The 27,448-nt window shown below is 48.4% G+C and overlaps 6 protein-coding genes across 6 annotated transcripts; 2 read left to right on the forward strand and 4 right to left on the reverse strand.

The window, feature by feature from the left end:
• Positions 1-68: 68 nt before the first annotated feature.
• Positions 69-1,299, reverse strand: F5891DRAFT_1251255 (uncharacterized protein; the record flags this gene model as incomplete). The annotated part of the gene is made up of 7 exons (XM_041369896.1): positions 69-500; positions 567-592; positions 651-691; positions 755-865; positions 923-1,021; positions 1,086-1,140; positions 1,195-1,299. The coding sequence occupies 7 exons, from the start codon at positions 1,297-1,299 to the stop codon at positions 362-364; spliced, it is 576 nt and encodes a 191-aa protein (XP_041221207.1). The 3' UTR covers positions 69-361.
• A 6,922-nt stretch (positions 1,300-8,221) lies between these two features.
• F5891DRAFT_1057352 (uncharacterized protein) lies at positions 8,222-9,515 on the reverse strand (the record flags this gene model as incomplete). Its single annotated transcript, XM_041362737.1, has 9 exons — positions 9,432-9,515; positions 9,261-9,283; positions 9,037-9,113; positions 8,928-8,982; positions 8,778-8,876; positions 8,614-8,724; positions 8,510-8,550; positions 8,428-8,453; positions 8,222-8,360 (listed from the first exon to the last, which is right to left on the reverse strand). The coding sequence occupies exons 1-9, from the start codon at positions 9,497-9,499 to the stop codon at positions 8,222-8,224; spliced, it is 639 nt and encodes a 212-aa protein (XP_041221208.1). The 5' UTR covers positions 9,500-9,515.
• Positions 9,516-11,444: 1,929 nt separating this feature from the next.
• F5891DRAFT_1281007 (uncharacterized protein) lies at positions 11,445-12,481 on the forward strand. The gene is made up of 4 exons (XM_041370445.1): positions 11,445-11,506; positions 11,554-11,674; positions 11,723-12,070; positions 12,127-12,481. Exons 2-4 carry the CDS (start codon positions 11,663-11,665, stop codon positions 12,289-12,291), a joined length of 525 nt encoding a protein of 174 aa, XP_041221209.1. The 5' UTR covers positions 11,445-11,506; positions 11,554-11,662; the 3' UTR covers positions 12,292-12,481.
• Positions 12,482-18,366: 5,885 nt separating this feature from the next.
• F5891DRAFT_1057401 (uncharacterized protein) lies at positions 18,367-18,956 on the forward strand (the record flags this gene model as incomplete). Its single annotated transcript, XM_041362738.1, has 4 exons — positions 18,367-18,377; positions 18,437-18,595; positions 18,646-18,856; positions 18,920-18,956. The coding sequence occupies 3 exons, from the start codon at positions 18,367-18,369 to the stop codon at positions 18,734-18,736; spliced, it is 261 nt and encodes an 86-aa protein (XP_041221210.1). The 3' UTR covers positions 18,737-18,856; positions 18,920-18,956.
• Positions 18,957-22,158: 3,202 nt separating this feature from the next.
• Positions 22,159-24,183, reverse strand: F5891DRAFT_655222 (uncharacterized protein). The gene is made up of 16 exons (XM_041372660.1): positions 23,989-24,183; positions 23,850-23,940; positions 23,784-23,793; positions 23,715-23,734; positions 23,634-23,666; positions 23,478-23,574; positions 23,393-23,421; positions 23,304-23,334; positions 23,207-23,239; positions 23,078-23,154; positions 22,969-23,023; positions 22,806-22,904; positions 22,642-22,752; positions 22,538-22,578; positions 22,456-22,481; positions 22,159-22,389 (listed from the first exon to the last, which is right to left on the reverse strand). Exons 2-16 carry the CDS (start codon positions 23,901-23,903, stop codon positions 22,257-22,259), a joined length of 849 nt encoding a protein of 282 aa, XP_041221211.1. The 5' UTR covers positions 23,904-23,940; positions 23,989-24,183; the 3' UTR covers positions 22,159-22,256.
• A 1,543-nt stretch (positions 24,184-25,726) lies between these two features.
• Positions 25,727-27,078, reverse strand: F5891DRAFT_655300 (uncharacterized protein). Its single transcript, XM_041372661.1, has 8 exons — positions 27,019-27,078; positions 26,794-26,955; positions 26,685-26,739; positions 26,530-26,628; positions 26,366-26,476; positions 26,264-26,304; positions 26,182-26,207; positions 25,727-26,115 (listed from the first exon to the last, which is right to left on the reverse strand). The coding sequence occupies exons 2-8, from the start codon at positions 26,896-26,898 to the stop codon at positions 25,977-25,979; spliced, it is 576 nt and encodes a 191-aa protein (XP_041221212.1). The 5' UTR covers positions 26,899-26,955; positions 27,019-27,078; the 3' UTR covers positions 25,727-25,976.
• Between the last annotated feature and the right edge of the window lie 370 nt (positions 27,079-27,448).

Genomic DNA, 27,448 nt, shown 5'->3' on the forward strand with positions numbered 1-27,448 from the left:
TTATCTTTTTTACCATTTGCTCTTCGTACCTTTTCACCATGTCATCTCTACTGTAATTGTAAATGAACGTTAAATTATAGTGTTTAGAACATTTTTGTGAGCCCAGCAGGATGATACTCATTGCTGTCAGGCCGTACTTCTGGCTCTAACATGTTCGGTCCTGTTTCATCAATCCGTCTACCGCTGCTTACCCTGAAAAATTGACACCAAGGATGTTGAATAGAACTAAAGGTATCTCCCGCCCCAGGTAGGTAGTCCTATAGGATAGGCTAAGCGTCTAGCGAAACTCTACCAAATTCTGTACAATACACACTTCACTGAACGAACAACACCGAGTAAGAGTAAGCTAGCAGGTAAGGTGTCACGTCGTACACTCCGGAGGTGACATGTCAGACATAGGAATTTGCATGAGTGCATCAGACGCGTGTGATTGTCGCTTCATCTGCCAAAGATGGCGGTGCATACGCGTGGCGAGGATCGCAAGGACGATGAACTGAAAACTGTAAGCGAAAATGTGTTTCGGGCATTGTTAACAGAATTGCGCAGAAGGTTGTGGAGGTGCATACTCGTGCAATATGGCGTGGTAGGAGTACTGGGTGTACGAAACATCAACAACTTGAACATAAAAGTTATTCAGGAGATATACGTACATGGAGGAGCAGTGATGTGAATATATTTGCCACCGAGAACACTTCAGGAAATAGAATGACCATGGATGAGCACGGAAAAATGGGGGGTGGAAGTGTCAACTCACAAAGACCACACGTATAATAAAATATGTTATGATTCAGCAGGACAATGTACAGACGGCTTGGGTTTTGTCGCCAACTCTGTATGGCACGTATGAGTGTGAGGGTCATAAGTCCTGGAGAGTATCTGTCAGCGTGTCTGTGTACACATACACTTGCTCCTGGTCACTCACCCAGTTCGAATGCGCACAGGAGAAGAAATGGTATGAAGAGCTGGAGACTACTCGAGCTCTGGTAGCACCCCGTGATACCGGGGATAGCACTAATTGCATCTGCAGGAGTAGACAGAATTGTTAAATGGCAGTGGAACGCCAGGAAAGAAAGGAGAACGTATACATGTTGCGGGAGCAGTAGTGGCGAAGGTAATACCGATGGAGGCTCCGAGAAAAGTCTGGCTGATGCATCAGCAGCTAATTTGGATGTGGCTAATGAATATTGGACTTACGAAAGCGGTAACAAGAATGGCTGCAAGCAATATTCTATTGTTGTTCCAAAGCGCGCATGTTCTTAAGATGAAAAAGCCTGGATGGATTGGATCAGGGACATGCATATCTTAGGGATGAAGGTTAGATACATTCGGAGCAAATGCCTAATAGTATATCGAGCCCTGTGAGAGGAAGTGACGATTGCACTCAGCAAAGCTGTGCATAGATAGATCTACCGTGTATGTACCTGAGCAAATATTGTCCAACACCCGGCATTTCTGGCAAAGTCATGCAGTAAGCGACATCCATTCCCTCATTAAGTCTCCGCCGCATGTTCACGTACACCTGGGGTTTCATTCGGAATGAAACTCACTACATGACAACATGTTAATTTATTATCGGGCGATGTACGATAAAGCTGAACGTACAATATAGATTTGTGGCGAGAAGCAGAAAGGGGACATATCGTGTAGCGATGTAGAGGCCCTTTGCCTTGGTCCAGTGCGACACAAGTAAGAATCTCCACTTTGAATACAATCAACATCAGATACGGGGCGTATCACGCAACGAGTACGTTACCTCTTCATGAAGTGAACAAGCATAATTGTAGGTCTGGATATGCGAGTTGAACAGTAGAAGAGAACTCGTCGGGACAAACTCACCCAGAATGTAGTTATCGAAACTGGGCTGCGTTAAGACGATAAAGATCGAGTTCAGACAAGACGCACTGTATATGTACTGATGCACATTGCACACATAGATTACTCCATATTACTCGTATCGACAAAAAAGAAACGTACCTGGAAGAACTGCAAACTCGTCGCTGCTGCGATATCGTCAGCCGAATAGTCCGTCTTCATCCCGCCGGGTCGTTCAAGAGGTGGTCGTGAACGGGTTTACCGCCCCCTTCTAGACTGAACTCTAAGAACTTATATACTTTACAGTTAGGTAATGCACAATTCAATTCGGAAACTCGCGTGTGCTTATTGTACTTGTCCCTGCTTCTGAAATAACCACGTTCGAGTTGGAGGGACCTGGCTTTCAAAGCTCGAGATCAATGAAACTCTTCCAAGTACTCGGCCCTCATTAATTTTTTTCGTGGAAGGTGATCGTTACGCTCAACGTTTGACCGTAACCAACCATTGACGCTGAACTGTCAAGTTATAAGCAAGATGCAGTGCAGACAGTACGTACTGGGTCACGAGTTCATTCATATGCGAAGGTTAGAACCTATGAATTGCAATGATCCGCGAATTCTGCAGCTGGAGCGCTGTACTGTCAAACACGGAAACAATTGAAGTCGTGAGTTTCTGTTGATAGATGACTCGCAGGTGTCACAGGAACGTTGAAGTGATCAATGCCGTTTGTTTGGCAACAGTTGTGAGACCAAATAACGCCTCGAGGCGAAAGTTTAAACAGCCAAGTAAACTTAAATCTCCCAGTTGAATCAACATTTAATTGACAGGTCAAATACACCTTTAACTTTCAGTCTCTGCACCTGATTGAAAGACTAAGAACCATCATATACCCGTCCAACGCTGTGCACCACGCGACAGACTCATCCTATAAATTAAGCACGTAACAGAACTCTATCGAGCCCACTCCCGCCGATCATCTTGTATGGTCCAAGCCTCGCCCCACGAACAACACTGAATAAGCTACGGGATACGACATCACACCGTGTGATTTTCAAATGAGATGTCGGACATTGAAAAGAGGGTGCCACTAGAGTCGTGTAGATGTTGATTCACCTGCCAGAGATGGAGGTGCATGTGCGTGGCTAAGATTGCAAGAATCTCGACCTGGAACCTATACATGGATGTACAATTATCAGTAGGAATAGGCAGCAAGATGGGGTGGTGCATACTCATAGGACACATTTGTTGGAGTACGAGACCGAGAGATCCGAGGCCAGGGGGAGATCCGAGTCGAGAGAGTCCGAAGGATCCGAGTGATAAGGGGAGAATGGTTCGAGCGCGCGCCAAAACGGACGAAGACGAGCGACGTATGACGTCGGCTCGCGTCCTAGTTTATTTTCAGTCTCTCATTCATATGTTCCAGTACCTGACCAACTTACTATAAGATTACCAGCAGTACCGCAGGTGCATCTCAGTTTTCGTTCGAGACAACTGAGATGTACGTGCCAACAAGTCCCTAGAGTTTACAACGCGTCTAATGTTAGTTATAGCTTGTCTTTGTCGTTCTAGGTAGACGCACCGTTATAAGAGTTTTCGTTCGAGACAACTGAGATCTTGTCTTTGTCGTTCTAGACTCCTCGTGACCCTCTTGCTCGTCATAAACGCCTTTAGGTTATGAGCCCTGCCTCCATCATGGAACCTACGCTCCCCGGTACAAACTCCAGCCTGTTCAATATCCCGAAGCTCGCAGAAGACGGCTCAAATTGGATTACTTACAAAGAACGAACACTAACGGCTATTGGAGCCCGAGGTTTGATGCGATATACCGATGGACGCGTCTGCGAACCTATTCCCTTCGTCATCGATCCGAACACCAAGGCCGTAAAGAAGCCTGACGGTTCGACGCCGACGCAGACTGAAATAGACGAGCTTGATAAGAAGATCGACGAGTACCACCAGAAAAACTCACTCGTAAAGCAGCAGATATTCAGCACGATCACCGATCGGCTGTTACTGCGCGTCCAGAAGCTTGGGGAGGCATCCGAGATCTGGAATGAGATTTGTCAGATTCACGAGGGTAAGACTGAACTTGTGCAAATAGACTTACGGCGTCGGTTGCAAGAGACACGCTGTGAGGAAGGAGGCGACATCAAGGGCCATTTTGCAGAGCTCATAAGGCTCTGCGAGTCGCTGGCAGGAATGGGCGCGGCTATCGTCGATAACGACTTCCACGCCATTATTCTAGGCTCGCTCCCGGAGTCGTACCGGCCCCTCCTATCGTCCATCAGCGCAGCAGCTAGGATAACTAAGAGTCCCCTCACCTCCTACGAGTTAATCAGCATCATCACAGAAGAGTACGAGCATCGCCTACTCACCGAACGCCGTCCCAACAAGAAGGGAGCTTCAGGCTCTGCCCTATCTGCTAGAGAAGCTAAGGGGAAGGGCAGAGCATCAGCCGGCACCCCCAAAACGAATCCGGAGGTCACCTGTTTCAATTGCGACAGGAAGGGCCACTATAAAACGGACTGCTGGCGTCCGGGGGGTGGTAAGGAAGGGCAAGGCCCTAACCAGCAGAAAAGGAAGGCCGAGAAAGCACCCAAGCAGGCTGCTAACTCGGCCACACAGCCAGAAGCCCACGACGACCAGTACGCCTTCGTTACGTCAGATTTGGCGAGCGTGGCAGGCGAGCTGAACGTACCTGTCGAGAAACGAGGCGCAATCGTAGATTCGGGCGCGACCTCTCATTTTTGCCCTGATAGGGCGAAGTTCACGAACTTCATGAGCATCCCTCCCCAAGACGTTCGCACAGCCGACAGTTCGAGCTTGAGTGCGATTGGCCGTGGAGATGTGCACCTGGAGCTACCGCTCGGTGAGAAACGCACAAAGGTCACATTAAAAAACGCACTCTACGCACCGAAAATGGCCTTTACGCTAATTTCCACGAATCGTATTGCAGCGGCTGGCCTAGCCGTGCTGTTCGAGGGCAGGATGTGCAAGCTCCTGTCGAAAGGGCCAGACCGGAAGGTCATTGCAGAGATCCCCCAGGTTGAAGGCCTGTATAGTGTCGCAGGAGGACAACAACGTCAGCATCATGCCAACATCGCAAAAGGCAAGCTTACCGTCAGCAGCGCCCACAAAGTACTGGGCCACGTGTCCCAGACTGCAGCCGCTGATGCAATCCGGAAGGGCCTAGTCACCGGCCTAGAACTGGATGACGCATCGAAAGCCGAATTTTGCGAAGCCTGTGTGCAAGCTAAGTCAACGAGGAAGCCCTTCCCAGAGGAAAGCACGAGCCGCGCACTTACCTATGGTGAGCTCGTGCACACTGATCTATGGGGCCCTGCCCAAACGGCAAGCATCGCCGGGTGCCTGTACTACGTCACGTTCACGGACGACTACAGCCGGCAGACTAAAGTTCAGTTCCTCAAATTGAAGAGCGAGGCACTTACAGCGTTTAAGGCCTATGAAGCCTGGTTGGCACGTCAGATGCCGGGAGTTAAGCTGCGCAAGGTCCGTTCGGACAGAGGGGGAGAATATCTCAGCGCCGAGTTCGACCTGTACCTCCGTCAGCAGGGTATCGAGCGTCAGTTAACCGTCCACAACTCACCTCAGCAGAATGGCGTGGCCGAACACCTGAACCGGACCCTCGTTGAACATGCTAGGGCCATGCTGATAGGGAGGGATCTCCCTAAGTACCTGTGGGCAGAGGCGGTCAACTATGCAACTTGGTTGAAAAACCGCTTACCATCAAGGTCGACCCCCGGCACTACGCCATACGAGCTCGTACGCAAGTCCAAGCCGGACTTGTCGCGAGCCCATGAGTTCGGGGCGAAAGTCTTCGTCCACGTGCTGGATGCTGGGAAGTTGGAGCCGAAGGCAGAGGAGGCAATCTTTGTGGGGGTAGACGCTGAAAGCAAGGGTTATAGAGTGTACTGGCCGGGGAAACGCCGTGTATCGGTGGAGAGGAACCTCACCTTTGCACCGGCAGAGATCCTGGTGGATGCACTGGACGAGGGGGAGCCTACTGCTGTTAACGAACATAACAGCGGCAACGGTAATAATAACTCACCTCATAGCGTCCAGCCCATCACCACTACCACGCAACAGCAACCTCAACCATCTACCGCCCAGCAACCTCAACCATCTACTCCTCAGCAACCTCAACCATCTACCGAGCAGCAACCTCAACCATCTACTCCTCCAAGGACGACGAGGGCCAGACCTCCTCCGGGCTACTATGCTAGCCTGAACGAAGGCAGCAATGCAGCGGCCATAGTGATGGAGAACCTGTTGGAAGCGTCAGAGGTAGATTTATTGGATGAAGAAACTCACCTTCACCTTGCCTTGGCAATCGCCCAACCAGAGCCCACCTTGCAACAGGCGTTAAACGGACCAGATGGAGTAGAGTGGCAGGAAGCTGTTGATTACGAGATAAGTCAGCTTGAGAAGTTGGGGACGTGGGAAGTAGTAGACTTACCTCGCGGCGCTAACCTCATCCCCTGCCATTTCGTGTTGGCCACGAAACGTGGACCCGACGGTGAAAAACTCAAACTGCGGGCACGACTCGTTGCCAACGGCCAGAAGCAGCAGTTCGGTGTCGACTACTTCGACACGTTCGCGCCCACAGCCAACATGAGCACCATACGCACTGTATTGACGATGGCGGCTCAGAACGACTGGGAAATCCACCAAGTCGACATAAAAAGTGCGTACCTCTATGCGAGTATCCAGGAGGAGATTTACATGCGCGCGCCACCCGGCTACCTCATGGAGAGTCAGCGAGGAAAAGTGTTGCGGCTGCGAAGGAGCTTACCTGGTTTGAAGCAGGCCGGTTTTGAGTGGGCTGAGGAGTTAGCAGGAGTTTTTGCGAAGATAGGTTTCGCCCGGTCCAAGGTGGACCAGGCAGTCTACTACAGACGCGCACCGGACGAGCACGTCGTCATCACCGTCTCAGTGGACGACATGGCCGTTACTGCCAACCGGGCCTCCCACATCACCCGCTTCAAGTCCCAGCTCCGTAAATTCTTCGAAATCACAGACCTGGGCGAGCTAAACTGGCTGTTAGGGCTAAAGGTAACGCGAGACCGTGGCGCACGTACCTTGACACTCTCCCAGAAAGCCTATGTGGACACGATCATCGAGCGCTTCTACATGGGAGACGCTAAGAGTGCACAGACGCCGATGGAACCTACACTCACCTTGTCCGTTGACCAGGGACCTGCCACGGTGCAGGAGATCCAGGCCATGCGCGATGTACCGTATCAGCGAGCCATTGGCTCGCTGATGTATGCAGCCACTAGCACCAGGCCGGACATAGCATTCCCTGTCGCGACATTGTCGCAATTCATGCGCAATCCTGGTAGGCCTCACTGGGAGGCCACCAAGAGGGCACTACGCTACCTTAAGGGCACGGGAGACTTCGAGCTAACGCTCGGTTCGACGGACGGAGGTCTTGAAGCCTTCGTGGATGCGGACTGGGCGTCACAACCCCACCGGCACTCTATGTCCGGGTACATAGTCCTTTTGAACGGAGGTCCCGTTGCATGGAGTGCCCGGAAGCAACCACTGATCGCGCTATCCACGGCAGAGGCTGAGTATATCGCCCTGACCAGTGTGATACACGAGTTACTTTACCTTAGTGACTCGTCGTCCCTCCAATTTCGTTCCATTAAAATACACTGCAGAGATACGGCATTGTTCATGAAACTGATGAGGAAGCGGCTGCAGCTATGCAACGTACGAACAGCAATCAGGCCAATAATGCAACGCAATCAGGTCAACCAGCTGGGGTACAACCATCTCAAGCACAACCAATCCAAACACATCAGCCAACTAGTGGGACGGGAGAAGTTTCAGTTACATGCTGCTGCTGCTGCAGAATTTACTTTGGTCGTCCTTCCACTTTGCGTCAGTCATGACATTATCTAGAAACCATGTTACTCGATTATCTCTTACGCATCATGTATCTTCACATAGCTCGCTCCGTTACATGTACAAGCGCACGAAATTGATCTATTTCTCTCAATAAGGGAACGCGTGATCGAAGCAAGCATGAAGTTGTGCCAGTGTAATGACCCAGCCGCTCCCACATAGAATATCCGAACGGCACAGGAGATCGAATACAAACAAGGTCAGAATGTGCAAAAAGGTTCAGTACTGAATGTCGATATACCATAATTATGCATGGATGACCAAGTGCACTTTGTCGTAGTATACATTATCGTGTGTACTAGTAGCTGAAACTACAGTTGTTAAATGGACCAAGGACATCCAAATGCTCCACCCGCCCCGCAACAGACTCATCCTGTACATCATACATGTGACGAACTCTACCAAATCCCCACCAATCATCTCGTGCGGTCCAAGCCTCGCTCCACGAACGACATTGAATAAACCGCAGGACAAGACATCACTCCGTGACGTTCACAGATGACATGTCGGACAATGGAATATGAACCAGGCCGCCAGAGCCGAGTAGATGTTGGCTTGTCTGCCAGAGATGGATGTGCATGCGCGCGGCAACAATCGCGAGGGTCAGAAACTGGAAACTGTACGTGGGGTGTACATTTCGAGTGTGATTAGTAGGAATACGCAGTAGGATGCGGAGGTGCATACCTATTCAAAACGGTCCGGTACGTATCCTGGGGCGCAGAACATCAACGGCGCATCATAAAAGGCATTTAGAACATTCACGCACCTGGAGGAGCAGCGATGTGAAGATGTTCATTGTCGAGAATACTTCATGAAATAGAATGACCATGGATGAGCACAGAAAAACGGCATGTACAGGCATTAACTCACAGAAAGCGCAAGCATAATAGAATATGTTATGGTTCACCAGGACAACATACAGATGGCTTGGATTTCTCCGCCAGCTATGTATGGCACGTATGAGCGTGAGGATCATGAGCCCTGGGGAGAACACCTGTCAGCGCGTGTTGGTACACATATATGCTCCTGGTTACCCAGTCCGAACACAGAAAAGAGAAGGAATGGGATAAAAATCCGGTCACTGGTTGAACTCTGGTAACACCCTGTGATGCCCGGGATCGGGCTAGTCGCATCTGTGAAAGTGAATGTTTCAGTTACACCAGAGGGAAGATGAGAGTGCGTACATGTCGCAGAAACGGTAGTGTCGACGATAATGCTGACGGATGCTACGAGAAACGGCTGGTCGATGGATCTACCACTGGCTTGTGTATGGTGAGTGGATTGCGAACTCACGAAAAAAATGCCCAGGAGGGTTACGAGCAAGATTCTATTTCTGTTCCAGAGCGCATATGTTCTGAGGATGAAAAAACCTGGATGAATCGGATCAGCAACATGCATATATTAGGGAGGAAGAAGAGATACACGCGGAGAAAATGGCTAATATCATCTCAAACCCTGTGAGTGAAGTGGACTGCCCTCAGTAAGGCTGTACATAGATGAATGTATAATGCACATACCTGAGCTAATATTGACCAACATCCTGCATTTCTGGCGAAGTCATGGAGTAAGTCGCTCGTTCTCATTAACTCTCCACCTCATTACATACACTTTGGTTCTCATTCGGGGTAAAGCTCACTAAAAAACAAGTGTTAATTCATTAGCCAAGGCGATGTGTGCTGGAGCGGAACGCACTATACAGATCTGTGATGAGAACGACAAAGGGAAGGTATCTTGTTACAATATACAAGCCTTTCATCTTGCTCCAGTTCGATAGATGCAAAAACGTCCACTTTGTGTATCATATTGTGTTCAAATATAAAGCGTATCATGGAAGAAGTGTATTACCTCTTCATGAAGTGAACATACATAATCATAGGTCTGGATAAGCGAGTTCGACAGCGGACATGAATAGATGAAAATTGAAGCCTACCCAGAATGTAGCCGTCGACGCTGAGCTGTATAAAGACAAATAATATGACGTTGAGGCAGTAGTACGCACTATATATGTACTGGTATACATGACTTGTCAGTTATGATTCATCCTCGTATCGACAAGGAGACATACCGTGGCAAACTGCAAACTCCTTGCTGCTGCGACATCGTCAGTCGAATACTCCATTGAGAGGTTAAAAATGTCTTTCACACACGTCATGAGCCTTCTTAGCTATTGAGCTATGAGCGCATCAGGATAGCAGTGTAAATACCGGGGACCACTGAGTTAGTTCGAGTTTAAATTTAGTTTACTGCGGCCGTGATGAAGCGTTTTATCGTTCACCGCATGTACCGGCCGGAGAGCGACTTGACAAAAGATACAGTTACAGCTTCGGTATTTGGTCAATGTACCAGCACGCACCTAATGATATAACTTACATAGGTTTGATCGACTGAAAAATAAAGATTGATTTGAAAACTCATGGTGTGCTGCCGATTTACGAAGCTCCTGAAGCTCAAAGTTTGATGCATTACTTATCGCCACTTGAAACGCGAAGACCTCGGAGGGACTAAAGCAACTTACAATTAACTGCCTTCCAGTACCAGTACTTACTTCGGTGGTCGTTTTTTCGGGGTGCCATTTTGAGGTGTATGGCTATAGAAAGCACCTTCAAGTTACTTTGGTGACTGGTCCATCGAAGCCACTTTGAACGTATTGGTGATTCAGAGATAGTCGGAGTCAGAAGTGCATAGTGACTTGTTTGTTTGCCAACAGACGCCTCGGGCCAGGTGAAATTGACGCGGCCCTGCCGCGCCTGCCGCGGTCGTGACGCGCCTGTGACGCGGCACTGACGCGGCATATGTGACGCGGCACTGTAACAAATTCCTATGTACAAATCATGTTTACACAACTTCATATCGCATTCCAAACACTTTGAATCATCGTTAATGATCAACATATGAGTGTCTGCCTGCGTACAGGCTCTATAGTGCTGTATTCACCTCTCACCAAATTTACAGTGCTTGTCCTCTGCATTCATACTACTAGTATGCATCTTGCCGTCAGTCCTATATTGTTGCATTACCTCTAATTCGTTCATCTATGTTGGTTTTCAGATGCAGTGTCAAATGTTGTCTCACTGTGTCAAGCTTCGACCTCACCCTGCCAAGTTTGATCCACTCTCTATACCCTACACCAACACGTCGAGCCCCAACCATGGCATGTCAGAAGCCTCGTTTAGGCTGCGTCAAGCACTACTCACACCACGACAAGTTCTCTCAAATATCTTCGCAGTCTCTGTACTAATATCAACATCCACACTCTATGCCGCGTCGAGACCTACTACAGTGCCGCGTCAACCATAGCACATACCGCGTCAGTGCCGCGTCACATGCGCGTCAGTGCCGCGTCAAACAAGTTGTGCCGCGTCAGTTGCCGCGTCAAACCTCCTCCATGCCGCGTCAGTGCCGCGTCACAGGCGCGTCACGCCGCGTCAAACCTCGTCACTGCCGCGTCACCCGCGCGTCACGCTGCGTCACTGCCGCGTCAAACTTCATTCATGCCGCGTCACAAGTAGCACATGCCGCGTCAAACCTCACCACCTCAACTGTCACACTGTCCGTATAACTTAGGTACATTTTACTTTACATCTGTCATAATAATTGATATTCTAACAGTGTTCCTTTTCATCCTGACAGAATTAGACGTCGTACACTGTAATTGTCCATAGGCAGTAATAAATTTATTTTACTAAGCATTCTTTCGTTGTCTCCTCTGGGCTCGAGAAACAACCGTTATTATCGCGCTTTTGTAAATCGTATCATGGCCTTTGTGAGTTCTTTAAAATACGGAGTCAACTTGTTATAACCATCTTTTAGCAATTAATCAAACATATATTCAACTTTTTCTATCCCAACGAGACAGAGAATCAAAATTATCCAGATCGGCCGGGTCCGCTGCTGAGTTTTGGGGACCTCATACCCTGCTATGACCGTTCAGGTGCGTCATCCGACATATTCTCCTTGTGAACTCAGATTTGACAAATAGAACTGCCTTTGGTGCATGCTTTCACTCGTGGTTGCTCACCGAAAGGCCAGTGATTTTGAAAAACGCATCGAAGCTCGAAACGAAGAATGGAACGATAGCATGCTGTTGAAGATGGCTTGGGCTGATCTCATGATAAGCCATCCTACCAATAGCTTCGTGGCTGATGTCGACCTCGAGTGTCTGACCGCACTAGAAGGAAGGATGTTCGAGGATTCCGAAGAAGCAGGACCTGCAGGCAACCAGCAGTGGGGTTTGGATGCTGGCCAACATCACAGGCGATGGAAATTGTATCTCGGAATTCCTGATGAATGGGTTTCTGCAAGAGATTATAGCGAGAGTGAACTTGAAGTGAGGAAGACATTACCTGCTCCGTTCGATAGATATCTAACTTATGTGATTGACAGCGCGGCCCCTTATTCAGTGATAACTCTGATGCTACATCTTTGGAGTCTGCAGACGAGCTATCCGAAGCTGTAGTTCCTTGTCTGCCGGCCGAAGAATGTCCGCCCGTTAAACGTCGATGTGCTCCACAGGCTCGAAGGGTCCAGAGAGGGAGGAAAAGAAAATAGTCATTGGCTTATGTATACCTAGTTGTACATGGCTCTGAGGCAAATAAAATAACAAAAGAGTGGTCGTGAACTCATCCAACTTGATCTGGAAGTTGAATATAGAATATAGGAATGGCGCGTCAGTGGTCGCGTCAAGGATCGTTAGTGCCGCGTCAAGGCTCGTCAGTGCCGCGTCACATGCGCGTCACGCCGCGTCACGGCCGCGTCACGACCGCGGCAGGCGCGGCAGGACCGCGTCAAAATAGCTACGCCCAGACGCCTCGGCAAAGAGAATGGCATTCCAGCAAATGCAACAAGAGGCTCACATACTCAGACTTCATTCGAATGTCTGCAGCCAACATATCCAATCCTCTCAAAACCAACCCTACGCACGGACTTTTATCGATAAGTCACAAGGTATGATTGATAATAGTACCAAAGATCTCAGTCGGCATCTAATGTTTAATTACTTCTACGATGTATGCAGTATACCTCTTGTCCATGCCAACCCCCGCTCAACCTCTGAACAACGGTATCCGATGGAAGACCAAGAAAATAGATACACTATAGTATGCTTGTCCAACGTGGTACACGGGTGCGTATCAAGCCTTTTATGCATCATATAAATTAGTTCAGCCTTTCTTTAGGAACCCGAAGTCGCAGAAGTCACAACTCCCAAGACACAGCAGCGTGGCGTATGCGCCGACGCTTAATGCCTTCACGAAGACGGCGGCCACCTCCAACTAGTGTTGTCCACTACTCGCGTGGACATCCCATCCGTAAGTCCCTCCACCATATCATCATGTTTGCCTTCTCACCACTCATCGACATTTTGTTCGGAACGTCTTGAATCTTCTTTCGGGAAAGCTCTCGTACACTACTCAATGTCTACACGTTTAGCGCGCACGTTTGAGCCAGAGTAAAAGGAGGCATCTTGTTACGTGGAAGGCGGGCCTAGCGAGCGTTCTGGAGGTTGTTACTAGTACACTGTAAGTAAAGTCGTGCAGCGGGTCACGTAGACAGGTGAGAGCGTTCAGGTTGACGCTGCGTACGTAGCCTACATCACAGAGGGTTCTTCCGGTCAATGAATCATGGTCACGATTAATGACTGCATGATGCCGTGTAGTAATTGCCATATTTGGTGTGAAGTATTTTAATTTCTAACTTAATCTTTGCCTCGCGCAAGCCTCGCGTCTGATAGTGCCAACCATTTTGCGAATTGCTGTAGACGAGAAGACAATATCAACGCCCGGGGATGTTGATTACAGCAATATTGCGTAACCAACACCGAGATACGTTCCCGTCGGTCATGCAATCAGGCAATCACTTGTCACTACTGGCCGGGTGGTACTTTGCTTGGGAGTTCTGCTACGCGCTATGCACAGGGTACATATTCGATATGGTATGCACCCGCTCAAACAAACATCATATTACTCCACTCACTGACGAGACGTACATAACATACCAATGTACATCGAACTGCCTCAAAATTTGAACCGGACCAAGGTAAGTACTTGATCCGGTGGTAACAGAGCCCATTAATATGTGGTATCAAGGCCACAGCATGCAAAACGTACCCAAATAGCAGGTCTCTTCGACACTTTTGCCCCATATCTCCCTTCCCCTTGATTACCGACTTTGCACAGTATTTCAATGCCCAGTCTGTCTGTTCAACGTGACATCTCTGTCATGCAACACGAAGAAGCCGAGTCAAGCATGTCAACGAGACGAGAAGAAGTCCCATTGCACTCATCGATATATCGGACAAGCGCGAAATATTTACCACCATATGGTGCACAGCACCGCCAGGACGCACTTTGGGAAGGTGATCAGCTACCTTGTGATACCTTCCAGCTCACTCAATTAGAAACAGGCGGAAATGAAGCACTTCCTCCCATGTGGCAACAGTTTAAGACGCCATCAGATGGTGAAACACGATATCAAGATGACACGCTCGTGATGACCTCGTGGAACCGACCTTTACCAGGAGTGCGACTAGGTGAGTGATGAAATTGCGATAAGGAGCGATGAACTCACCGTTAAAAATAGATAATCCTGGATACCTCGCTGTTCCTGGATGGGAATGGCACATCTCACCACTGGGTCGGTCCTACTTTGTCAACCACGACACTCGGACCACGTCGTGGAAGAAACCAAAACCAGAACGACCGGCAGGAAGCTTGATGCCGGAGTGCGTCATCGAAGGTCATTCTCGATGCATATGGAGCCTTGCCTACTTGTGTAACAGTGGCAATATAATGAGCGTGTCTGACGCTAGTTCGATTTGTCAGTGGAAAAGAGACGGAGAGGCGGTGGGACAACCTTTGAATAGCGACGGGGGATGGATAGGTTCGATGACAGTGTCCCCGGATGAATCAATGATCATTTGTGGAAGTGCAGACAGCAGACTGCGGCTGTGGAATATAAGGGAGGGCAGCATGATCGGCGACCCGTGGGAGGGGCATAATGCTCCAGTGAGGTGCCTCGATTGGTCTGGTACTTCCTTGGAGATAGCAAGTGGATCGCAAGATGGCACCATACGACGCTGGAGCACGAATACTGGTCGACAAATAGCACCACCCATCGACACCAGTCATGGATGGGTTATGACCGTCAAATACTCTCCGAAAGGCGCCAAATTCATGAGCGGCGGCACGGATGATGTAATCCGTGTGTGGTCAAGGAACGGCAAGCTGCTTCTCGAGATCCAGGGACATGATGATGGGGTGATGTCATTGTGTTGGTCCAAGGACGGCACACACATCTTCTCCGCATCAAATGACAGAACCATCCGAAAATGGCGGGCGATTGATGGACAGGAACTTGTTGTTCTTCGGGGTCATACCCACGCCGTTAGATCCCTCTGTCTTACTCTCAATGAAAGGTATATTATTAGCGCATCAGCTGACTGCTCCATTCGCATCTGGGATCTCGAGATCAATCAGCCAGTCGGAGATCCACTCTTGCATGATGACGAACTCAGGGCTGTTGCCATGTCCCGCGATGGAAAATACATTGCCAGTGCTGGACTAGACAAAAAAATCTATGTATGGAGCTTGGAGGCAGCGCTCAAAAACGTTGTGGTACGTGTGCGTTTTGTTGTCTAATTTCCCTTCCTAACTGTTTTGGCCATCTAGGACGCAGATGATGGCAATGCAAACCTCCAGGCAAGTCATCTCTACTTCTCTTTCACACTACATCTCACTTTTCACTAGGAACATCCAGCCCAACCGAGAGTTGTGCGCCCACCAATCGTGAGCAACCCCACCTTTTCTCATATGTTTCGTCAGACCTTTGACCTCCGTCTTTCGTCTAATCAGCAGGTTAAAGAAACAAGATATGTCAGCGCGCTTTCTTATTCTTCACCTCTCTCGCCTGACACCAAGATACAGGGCGATGATTTCTTTAGCAACCAATCACACCAAGCGTCTCGTCGTGCAACTCCTCCCGCAAGCCCATCGTCCCTCATTCGTTGGCGTCGTTTGCCCACTTCCATATATTTCGGCACACGACCTCTAAATGTATCTCAACCAATCGAACGAAATTCCCGACACTGGAATTTCAACTTCAAGTTGTTTTCCGGAGGACATTTCACGCGCACCGTCGATGTACCTCTTGCTCAAGATGAAGATGTGAGTCATCCGTCGTCCCTCCAATTTCTTTTCATTAAAATACAATCCAGAGATATGGTATTGTCCATGAAACTGATGCGGAAGCGGCTGCAGCTATGGAACGTACGAACAGCAACCAAGCCAACAGTGCAATTAAATCAGGTCAACCAGCAGGGGCACAAGGGTCTCAAGCACGACCAATCCAAGAACAAGCACAAGGCTCAACTGGCGGAGCGGAAGACTTTGTGTACGAAGGAGTGAGCTGCTGCGGATTTTTCTTTGGTCTCCGTCGTCCTGCTTCGCATCAGTCATGAAGCATGGAAGACGTGTGACACACGCACACTCAGTTCAACCCTCTTTGCCCCACACCTGTGTCTGATTCCTCTCATAATTAATATTCGCCACTATAACTATCACCCACGCACTCGGATCCATCTTTCCCCCGCACCTGTGTCTAACTACTCTCATAATCAATCTTCGACACCATAACTATCACCCACGCACTCGGATCCATCTCTCCTTGTGCACCTCCTTTCCCTTTCCCTACTTTCCCTGGATCCACGCCACGTGTTGACAACACCACCGGGGAAGTTGGCCCCGTTTTCTGGAATGTAACTCTTGGTGGTCTTCTGTGCGGGGAGCTTGATGTTTGCTTGAAAGGCGACTAGTTGAAACGTTGAAGTCGGATTTTGCGCAGCATCGAGTACGTACTGCTCAAATCGTACACAGATTGTTCAAACATGTGTTTGTACAACTTGGATATGCATCAATGAGTCTACTGACTAGTAGTAACTACTCGAAACGTTTCCCTCACAATCTTGTCACATCGCGTGATGTTCGTAGAATCTGCACGACGGCTACTTTATAGTCTAGTCAAGTCTCTCATTTAAAATTCTGGATCCAGAATTTGACGGCGAACAATCTGAAGTACCAGCCAGCTGTCAATCAAGTCGAGCTCAACTTTTGGAACCCTCAACCCGAAATGTTGCAGGTATGTTTCTAGCTCATACATGTAGACACTTGCGCTCGGGTTCAGCGTTCATGAGTAATCCGTAGTGCTCGAAGGAAAATGGGTTTCTTCTCGAGGTGTACTCTCCCCTAGGTAACTACAAGCAAATCGGAAAGTCTCTGTTTGTCAGGTACCATTTCCAGTCGCGAGGACGAGGCTTTGTCGTCTAAGCACTCTTACAGGTTGAAGACATCGCATGCAAACTTGGGATCACCCCGGCTCAGGTTATTATCTCGTGGAGTGTCCAGCGCGGCGTATGTCGATATCTCTTTAGCATTGCGTCATAACTCACCTTTCCAAATCGATAGACGATCATCCTGCCGAAGAGCATGACACCTTCTCGCATCACAGAGAACCTTGCAGGTGAGAAAGTCCAAACTTTCGCGAGGCAGTATCACTCGAGTCAACCAGTATTTGAACTCCCACAAGAGGTTGGAGACAGCGGCAGCTTCGCACCCTCCGCAGAGAGTGGTCAACCCGAGCGTGGGCTGGAAGTTGCCTCTCGATGTGTTTGATGGGCAGTGAAATATGTGTGGGCTGTTGCTCGATCAACAATTCGTACTACACATCTAGGCTCTTATAATACAGCATTGCTAGCAAAAAACCAATTAGCAATCTTCCAGAAACGCTGTTCATCTAGCACTGCCAAAATGCAAAAATAGCGCAAGTTCACCTGACAGGTGCAATATTTCAGGCCCTTCTGCAAGGGAAAACTGACGATTCACTTACCGGCTCGGGTTTCCGCAAAGAGATCCTGCAATTGAGAATTAACAGGCTAGCTCGATGAGCATGGCCACCGGCCGAAAGGTGACATAGCTACAGGCACCAGATAGGGAGCAACTCAATCAAAGGTACGATTACACCTCCGGTGCCAGAGACAGTAGTTTCGCTGAAAAAATGACCAGGATAGTGTTGTGCACGGTCCTCGAGACTTCGCGTGCTGCACACCTTGGCTACCTGAAGCCCGACCAGAAGATACGTACGGACTGAGATTCATGTAAGCTTCCTGTCCCTGACTTTTGCATGAGGCAAACAATGGAGATGTCTAGGACGTTGAGCGAGCTTCATCGCCGAATGGCTCATTATGTGTTACATAAATATGTTTCACATACACACCATGCGCCTTCTTACTTAGCTCTTATGATGAATGAGCGCTGAGCGCTGAGCTGTGGACCCATCAAGGTGGCCGTGTAAACACATCATATGATCTGAGTTTAAACTTGGCAACCTCCGCTATTAATCACATTAATATTAGCCACCCCACCCCCATTAAAAACATGCACTCATCGCTCATAAATATCCAGATACAACTCTTCATCACTACAAGTCTTGACCGCAAGATGCTCAAAAACCTTTTTAACCAAGCTTCGAATTTGGTTCCTCGCGGCATTTCAAACCCGCGGTAGAGTGCTTCAAAACATTAGTCGCTCTGAAGATTCCTGCTCCACTGGATCAGACGAAAAGGTTTGGCAATGGATGAGAACAAGGTGCGCCCGGGGATCCTCAGCATTTTTTGCAGTGAATTAGATCTGATTTTGAAGTGCAGAAATCGAGGGCGACTTCAACCTTCTCTTCTCCGACTGGTCTCACCTTCTAACACTATGGCATGGCCGACTAACTCACCAGAAATTCAACATCACGTCTCCTCGCTCCTGGGTGTTCTTACTTTATTACCTTCCGAGCATCCATCAGTGAAGTCCCGCATGTGAGTACTACATTTTGAGCAGGCTGTGTGCTCGCTCAGTTTTTAAACAGTATATCAAATTTATTCAATGCTACTCCTCGTTGTTCAGCCCTCCGCCTACCTATTGAGACCACGTTACTAAAAGTCGCCGCCAATATTTAAGAGCTCGATACTTTGCGTCTATCTAGAAAAGATGTTGAGCAGTGGTTGCAAGAATAGGATATCTCTGGGAAAGAACACAGTCGGGTCCATTGTTGATGCATTCATACAATCTGGCCAGCCGTACGTATTATTGCATTTAACTGATGAAGGTTGTGGTCGACATTTGATTCATACTGTATGCAGAGAAACTGCTGATCATTCCACACGTTCTTACGTTTCTTCATTACCATCCTCCTCGGAAAGTCAATCCGCAGCGATCGATGCCATAACCTTAGGATTTCACTTGCACACCTTGTCGTGTCGATCCTGCAGATCGAATTGAGTCCAGTAGAGAAGTGGGCGATCTATGGTACGTCCTTTTGATATCTTGTCGCTTATAATAATCTTCAAACAGTGATTCGTACTGGTCTTCTTGCGGGAAAGCTCTCGCAGACTACTTAATCTCGACACGTTTACCGTTTCTCAGCGCGCATGTTTGAGCGAGAGCAATGGGAGGCGTCTTGTTTGAAGTCGTGCAGCAGGTCACGCAGACGGGTGAGAGCGTCCAGGTTGATGCCACGTAGCCTACATCAGGGTTCCTCTGGTCAGTGAATCAAGGTCATGGTTGTTGACTGCAATATGAGGGAAAGCTGGTGAAGTTCATCTGAAGTTTTGAACATGACTTCGGCTTTGATGTAAACTCTCTGCTTACTGAGACGAGAAAACTTTGATTTGGGCACTATCAATGCCCAGGGGTGTTGATTACAGCAATGGTGCGCAGCTAACATCAAGCAACTTCTGTATATATACGTTCCCATCGGTCATACAATTACTTGTCCGAGTCACCACCGGTGGTGCTTTGCTTGGGAGTGCTGCTACGCGCTATGCACGGCGTACGAATTCGATATGTGTATGTACCCGCCCAAACAAACATCATATAATTACATTCGCTGATGAGACATACATAACAGACCAATGTACGTCGAACTGCCTCAAAATCTGAACCGGACCAAGGTAAGTACTTGATCTGGTGGTTACATAGCCATTGACATGCGGTGTCAGCAAAGCGCCTGCAACCACAGCATGCAAAACTGACCCAAATAGCAGGTCTTCGACACTTTTGCCCCGTATCTCTCCTTCCTCTCGATTACTGACTTTGCGCAGTATTTCACTGTCCAGTCTGTCTGTACAACACGACATCCTTGTCGTGCAACACGAAGAAGCTGAGTCAAGCATGTCAACGAGACGAGGAGAAGCACCATTGCACTCATCGATATATCGGTCGAAATATCCACCGCCATATGGTGCACAGCACCGCCAGCGTGCGCTTTGGGAAGGTGAGCAGCTACCTTGTGATCCCTACCAGCTTGCTCAAATAGAATCAGGCGGGAATGAAGCACTTCCTCCTATGTGGCAACAGTTCAAGACGCCGGATGGTAAAACAGGATATCAAGATGACACGCTCGTGATGACCTCGTGGAGCCGACCTTTACCAGGAGTGCGACTAGGTGAGGGATGAAATTGCGACAAGGAGCGACGAACTCACCGTTGACCATAGATGATCCTGGATATCTCGCTGTTCCTGGATGGGAATGGCACATCTCACCACTCGGTCGGTCCTACTTTGTCGACCACAATACTCGGACCACGTCATGGAAGAAACCAAAGCCAGAACGTCCGGCAGGAAGCTTGATGCCGGAGTGTGTCATCGAGGGTCACTCCGATTGCATATGGAGCCTTGCCTACTTGGGTACCAGTGGCAATGTAATGAGCGCATCTGACGATAGTTCGATTCGTCAGTGGAAAAGAGACGGAGAGGCAGTGGGAAAACCTCTGAATAACGACGGGGGAGGTTTAGGTTCGATGGCAGTATCTCCGGATGAAACAACGGTCATTTGTGGGAGTGAAGACGGCAGACTGCGGATGTGGAATATAAAGGAGGGCAGCATGATCGGCGACCCGTGGGAGGGGCATAATGCTCCAGTGATGTGCCTTGATTGGCCTCCCAGTTCCCTGGAGATAGCAAGTGGATCTGAAGATGGCACCATACGACGCTGGAACCCGAATACTGGTCAACAAATAGCACCACCCATAGAGACCAGTCATGGATGGGTTTATGCTGTCAAATACTCTCCAAAAGGCGACAAGTTCATGAGCGGTGGGGTTGACGGTTCAATCTGCATATGGTCAATGGACGGCAAGCTGCTTATCGAAATCAAGGGACATGAGCACTGGGTGGCGTCATTGTGTTGGTCCAAGGACGGTGCACACATCTTCTCTGCTTCACTTGATAAAACTATCCGAAAATGGCGGGTTATTGATGGACAGGAACTCGTTGTTCTTCAGGGTCACACCCGCGCCGTCAGATCACTCTGTCTTACTCCGAATGAAAGCTATATTGTTAGCGGATCATACGACCATTCCATTCGTATCTGGGATCTCAAGACTAACCAGGCTGTCGGAGATCCACTCTTGCATGATGACCAAGTCTTCGCTCTTGCCTTGTCCCCCGATGGCAAATACATTGCCAGTGCTGGACTAGACAAAAAAATCTACGTGTGGAATCTGGAAGCGATGCTCAAAAACGTTGTCGTGCGTATGCACTTTGTTGTCTAATTTCCCTTCCTAATGGTTTTCACTTTCTAGGGTGCAGATGATGGGAATGCAAAGCTAAAGGCAGGTCTTTTCTGCTTCTCTTTCACACTGCATCTCACCTTTTACTAGGAACGTACAGCCCAGCCTAACACCGAGACACAGGGCAATGATTCCTTTGGCGACGAATTAGATGATGCATCTCGTCGTGCAGCTCCTCCTGTAAGTCCATCATCCTTCATTCATTGGCGTTGTTTTACTCAGTTCCATTTCGGCACACAACCTTCAAATGCATCCCAACCAATCGAACGACGGTGCTGACACTATAATTTCAACCTCAAGTCGTTTTCTGGAGGACATTCCACGCACGCCGTCGGTGTCTCTCTTGCTCAAGATGAAAATGTGAGTAACTCGTCGTCCCTCCAATTTCGTTGCATTATAATACACTGCAGAGATATGGCATTGTCCCTGAAACTGATGCGGAAGCGGCTGCAGCTATGGAACGTACGAACAGCAACCAGGCCGACAATGCAACGCAATCAGGTCAACCAGCAGGGGCACAACCATCTCAAGCACTGGCAGGGGCACAACCATCTCAAGCGCTGGCAGGGGCGCAAGGGTCTCAAGCACGACCAACAGAAACACACCAGTCAACTGGTGGAAGGGAAAAAGTTTCCTACGAAGTTACCTGTTGCTGCTGCCGATTTTACTTTGGTCGTCCTCCCACTTCGCGTCAGTCATAAAATCATCTAGCAACCCTGTTACTCAATTGTTTCTTATGCATCATGTATCTTACACATAGCTCACTCTCCAAATGCACCATCCGCCTCGCGACAGACTCGTCCTGTAAATCAAATACGTAACGAACTCTACCAAACCCCCACCAATCATCTCGTACAGCCCAAGCCTCACTCCATGAACGACACTGAATAAACCGCAGGACAAGACATCACGCCGTGATATCCACAAATGACATGTCTGACAAATGGATCATGCTACTAGGGCCACGTGGATGTTGGTTTGTCTGCCAGAGATGGATGTGCATGCGCGCGGCAAAAATCGCAAGGGTCAGGAACTGGAAACTGCACGTGGGTGTACATTTCGAGTGTTATCAGTAGGAATACGCAGTAGGATGCGGAGGTACATACCCATTCAAAACTGTCCGGTAGGAGTCCTGGGGCGCAGAAAATCAACGGCGCATCATAGACGACCTGTAGAATATACACCCACCTGGAGGAACAGCGATGTGAACATGTTCATTGTCGCGAAAACTTCAGGAAACAAAATTATCATCGATGAGCACAGAAAAACGGCGCGTGCAAGCGTTAACTCACAGAAAGAACTAGTATAATAGAATATGTTATGGTTCACCAGGACAACGTACAGATGACACGGGGTTCTCCGCCAGCCCTGCATGGCACGTATGAGCGTGATGATGATCAGCCCTGGGGAGAATGTTTGTTAGCGCGTATTTGTACGTATCTATGCACCGTGTTACCCAGTTCGAACACAGAAAAGAGAACAAATGGGATAAAAATCCGGTCACTGGTTGAACTCTGGTAACACCCTGTGATGCCCGGGATCGGGCTAGTCGCATCTGTGAAAGTGAACAGAATGTTTCAGTTATCATGGAACACCAGAGGGAAGGTGAGAGCGCGTACATGCTGCGGAGATGTTAGCGTCGATGGCAATGACGATGGTTGCTGCGAGAAACGACTGACTGATGGATCTACCACTGGCTTGTGTATGGTGAGTGGATTGGGAACTCACGAGATAGGTGCCCAAGATGGCCGTTAGCAAAATTTTATTTCTGTCCCAGAGTACATATGTCCTGAGGATGAAAAACCCTGGATGAATCGGATCAGCAACATGCATATCTTAGGGAGGAAGGAGATATACACTCGGCGCAAACAGATAATAGAATGCCGAACCCTGTGAGAGAGAGTAGGCTGCCCTCAGCAATACTGTACATAGATGAATGTACCAGTGCACGTACCTAAGCTAATATTGGCCAACATCCTGCATGTCTGGCGAAGTCGTAGAGTAAGTTGTTCGTTCTCATTAACTCTCCACTTCATTACATACAACTAGGTTCTCATTCGGGGTAAAGATCACTGAAAAAAAATGTTAATGAATCAAACAAGGCGATGTGTGCTGGAGCGGAACGTACTATATAGATCTATGACGAGAAGGATAAAGGGAAGGTATCTTGTAACAATATACACGCCTTTCATCTTGCTCCAGTGCGATTGAAGCAAAAATATCCACTTTGCATATCACCTTGTGTGTATCAAATCTAAAGCGTATCATGGAAGAAGCGTATTACCTCTTCATGAAGTGAACATGCATAATCATAGGCCTAGATAAGGGAGTTACAGCGGACATGAATAAACGAGAATAAGCCTACCCAGAACGCAGCCATCGATGCTGAGCTGTATCAGGACAAATAATATGACGTTCAAACAGTAGTACGCACTATATATGTACTGGTATACATAACTTGTGAGTTATGATTCATCGTCGTATCGACAAGGAGACATACCGTGGAGAGCTGCAAACTCCTTGCTGCTGCGACATCGTCAATCGAATACTCCATTTCAAAGAGGTCAAAAGATGTCTTTCACATCATGAGCCTTCTCAGCTATTGAGCCTTAAGCGCATCAGGATAGCAGTGTAAATACCGGGGACCATGATCGAGTTAGTTCGAGTTTAAATTTAGTTTACTGTGGCCGTAATGAAGCGTTTTATCGTTCACCACTTGTACCGGCCGGAGAGCGACTTGATAAAAGATAAGTACAGTTGTTCTCTAGGAAATTCAGAGAACCATCATCAGGTCGGTTCAAGAAGAACCGTGGACCGGACCATCGGTTCGGTCCAATAATGGTCCGGTTTCGGTTCAGCAAGGGTTCGAGACCTGGAGCCAAAAACAGTATGTCAAAAATGTTCAAACATAGTTAGGTACAAAAGTCGAACGAACAACTAAACTAGCGATACATTACTTCGACATCCTCGACATCTTCGTCATGGAGTACAGGGTATCCCCAATCGTGTTGCTCGTAAATAAGTCTCTGCGAATTGATCGGCTGATATCTGGCAACTCCAGCAATAAATGACAGTAGCTCGGCATTCACTGACTGGAGAGGAGCGGATGAGATGACCTCGGAAGAAATTTTAAGGGCTCACTGAAGCGTATGTTTGGTTTATATCTTGAGCACACAACAGACGGAAGAGAATCAGTGAGTGCCAAGTCGTTTGCACTATGATTCGATCCAGTAAGTAGCTGAAAGGATAGAAATGAAAAAGCTAACACATACAGCAGTCACGATGATACTTTTCGATGGCCTCGTCATCTTCAGCAGTGTAGATGATGTCACTGGGTGCATTTAGGTCGACCCCACTTTGAACAGCATCACCGTGACCGATCAACAATTTGGTGATTCGGAGATACATCGGAGTCTGAAGTTTGTTTGTTTGCCAAGACGCCTCCGACGGAAAAGAGATTAGCCAGATGCTTGGAAGCGAAGCCTAAGCATCAGCGTCCAGCTGAGCGCCATTGAGTCTGACCGCCGTCTTAGCATCCGCCGCAGTCGTCCGTCTCCGAAGATAGGGACCTGGTAGCAGGGCAAGAGGACGGCTAGGAAAGTGGATGCGGGCGTGCGGTTTCGAACCTGCGAAAGTTCTCATCAGAGGGCTACCGCTACCCCTACCGCTTGTCCATCTCATTATCGTTTAGGGATACTACTGCTAAGCCTATATATGCAGTGGGAGTGGGTGGTCCGTGCCACCACTGCAACCGACCACTCTAGGGCCGGCCAGCTGACTACGTAACCGGTGACCCACCGCAAGGGCAGTTTACGGATGGGGAGGAGAGGGTTGGGGCTAGGACGGAAACTTCGTATCTAAGATTCGGTCGACGCGGGCCTTTATCCCGTGGATCGGTGATCACGAGGCCCCACACCATCGTACTGGACTGGACCCTGTTTCGGGTACAGCGAGATTCCTTCGTTCCCATGCGAATATGCGACGAAGCTGGAATGGCATTCCAGCAAATGTAACAAGGGGCCGAGGCTTCCATACTCAAATACCCAGAAGACTTCATTCAAATGTCTCCCTTTAAAATGCAGCCAACATGGTATTCCGCGCTATCCAAACCTCTCAAAACCAACCTACACACGGACTTTTATCGATAAACCACAAGGTATGAATAGACCCCAGTCGGCAACTAACGTTTAATTACTTTTGCGACATATGCAGAAGATCAAATATACCTCTTGTCCATGCCAAACCCCGCTTAACCTCTGAACAACGGTGTCCGATGGAAGATTAAGAAAGTCGATACACTATGCCTGTCCAAGGGTGCGTATCAGGCCTTTTGACATGAGTGCGCTCCCGTTCCTTGCTGGCTGTGATGTCATGGCTGTACCGTATCATAACTTCGTTACCATGGATCAAGTCGAATTTGTCGTAGCATAAATGATAATGTACAGCAGCTGAGACTACGGACGTCAAATAGATATGGCCATCCAAATGCTCCACCCACCCCACGACAGACTCATCCTGTAAATTAAACATGTAGTAACGAACTCTACCAGACCCACCCCCACCAGTCATCTTGTATAGTCCAAACCTCGGGCCAGGAACGAAACTGGATAAACCACATGATAAGACATCACGCTGTGATATGCACATATGACATGTCGGACAATGGAATATGAACCAGGCCGCTTGAGCCGCGTAGATGTTGGTTTGTCTGCCAGAGATGGATGTGCATGCGTGTGGCAACAGTCGCAAGGGCTAGGAACTGGACACTGTACATGGGTGTACATTTCGAGTGTGATTAGCAGGAATACGCAGTGGGATGCAGAGGTACATACCCATCCAAAACGGTCTGATAGGAGTCCTGGGGCGCAGAACATCAACGGCACATCATAGAAGACCTTTAAAATATTCACGCACCTGGAGGAGCAACGATGTGAAGATGTTCATTACTGAGAATACTTTAGGAAACAGAACGACCATGAATGAGCACAGAAATAGCGCATACGAGTGTTAACTCACGGAAAACGCAAGCATAATATAATATGTTATGGTTCATCAGGACAATGTACAGACGGCTTGTGTTTCTCCGCCAGCTATATATGGCACGTATGAGCGTGAGGATCATGAGTCCTGGGGAGAACACCTGTCAGCGCCTGTTGGTACACATATATGCTCCTGGTTACCCAGTCCGAACACAGAAAAGAGAACAAATGGGATAAAAATCTGGTCACTGGTTGAACTCTGGTAGCACCCTGTGATGCCCAGGATCGGGATAGTCACATCTGTGGAAGTGAAAAGAATGTTTCAGTCACACCAGAGGGAAGGTGAGAGTGCGTACAGGCTGCGGAGACGGTAGTGTCGACGATAATGCTGACGGATCCTACGAGACACAGCTGGCTGGTTGATTTACCACTAGCTTGTGTATGGTGAGTGGATTGGAAACTCACGAGATAGGTGACCAGGATGGCCGCGAGCAAGATTTTATTTCTGTTCCAGAACACATACGTCCTGATGATAAAAAAACCTGGATAAATCGGATCAGCAATATGCATATCTTAGGGAGCAAGGAGAGATACAGTCGGAGCAAATAGCTAATATCATGCCGAGCCCTGTGAGAGAAAGTGGGCTGCCCTCAGCAAGGTTGCACATAAATGAATGTACCATGGACGTACCTGAGGTAATATTGACCAACATCCCGCATTTCTGGGGAAGTCATGGAGTAAGTCGCTCGTTCTCATTAACTCTCCACCTCATCACATACAACTAGGTTTTCATTCGGGGTAAAGCTCACTGGAAAAAAAAGTGTTGATACATGAATCAGGGCGATGTGTGCTGGAGCGGAACGCACTATATAAATTTGTGATGAGAAGGATAAAGGGAAGGTATCTTGTAACAATATACAAGCCTTTCATCTTGCTCCAGTGCGATTGCAGCAAAAATGACCACTTTTTATGTCATATTGTGTGCATCAGCCTGAGATCTAAAGCGTATCATGGAAGAAGTGTATTACCTCTTCATGAAGTGAACATGCATAATCATAGATCTGGATAAGCGAGTTTGACGGTGGGTATGAATAGATAAGAGTTGAACCCTACCCAGAAT

This window comes from Suillus fuscotomentosus (assembly GCF_016647785.1).
Source record: "Suillus fuscotomentosus strain FC203 chromosome Unknown F5891scaffold_64, whole genome shotgun sequence".
NCBI lineage: Eukaryota > Fungi > Basidiomycota > Agaricomycetes > Boletales > Suillaceae > Suillus > Suillus fuscotomentosus.

What these genes read in the sequence shown, in the direction of transcription:
- F5891DRAFT_1281007 (XM_041370445.1), top strand. An exon ending in ATAGCGAGAGTGAACTTGAA is followed by an intron (nt 12,071 to 12,126) that starts GTGAGGAAGACA and finishes TGTGATTGACAG; the next exon opens with CGCGGCCCCTTATTCAGTGA.
- F5891DRAFT_655222 (XM_041372660.1), bottom strand. Translation starts at nt 23,903, where the DNA reads ATGGAGTATTCGATTGACGATGTCGCAGCAGCAAGGAGTTTGCAGCTC. An exon ending in CGCTAACATCTCCGCAGCAT is followed by an intron (nt 22,905 to 22,968) that starts GTACGCGCTCTC and finishes TCACTTTCACAG; the next exon opens with ATGCGACTAGCCCGATCCCG. An exon ending in TACCGGACAGTTTTGAATGG is followed by an intron (nt 22,390 to 22,455) that starts GTATGTACCTCC and finishes ACCCACGTGCAG; the next exon opens with TTTCCAGTTCCTGACCCTTG.
- F5891DRAFT_655300 (XM_041372661.1), bottom strand. Translation starts at nt 26,898, where the DNA reads ATGCATATTGCTGATCCGATTTATCCAGGTTTTTTTATCATCAGGACG. An exon ending in ATATTATGCTTGCGTTTTCC is followed by an intron (nt 26,305 to 26,365) that starts GTGAGTTAACAC and finishes TGTTTCCTAAAG; the next exon opens with TATTCTCAGTAATGAACATC. An exon ending in TCACATCGTTGCTCCTCCAG is followed by an intron (nt 26,208 to 26,263) that starts GTGCGTGAATAT and finishes TCTGCGCCCCAG; the next exon opens with GACTCCTATCAGACCGTTTT.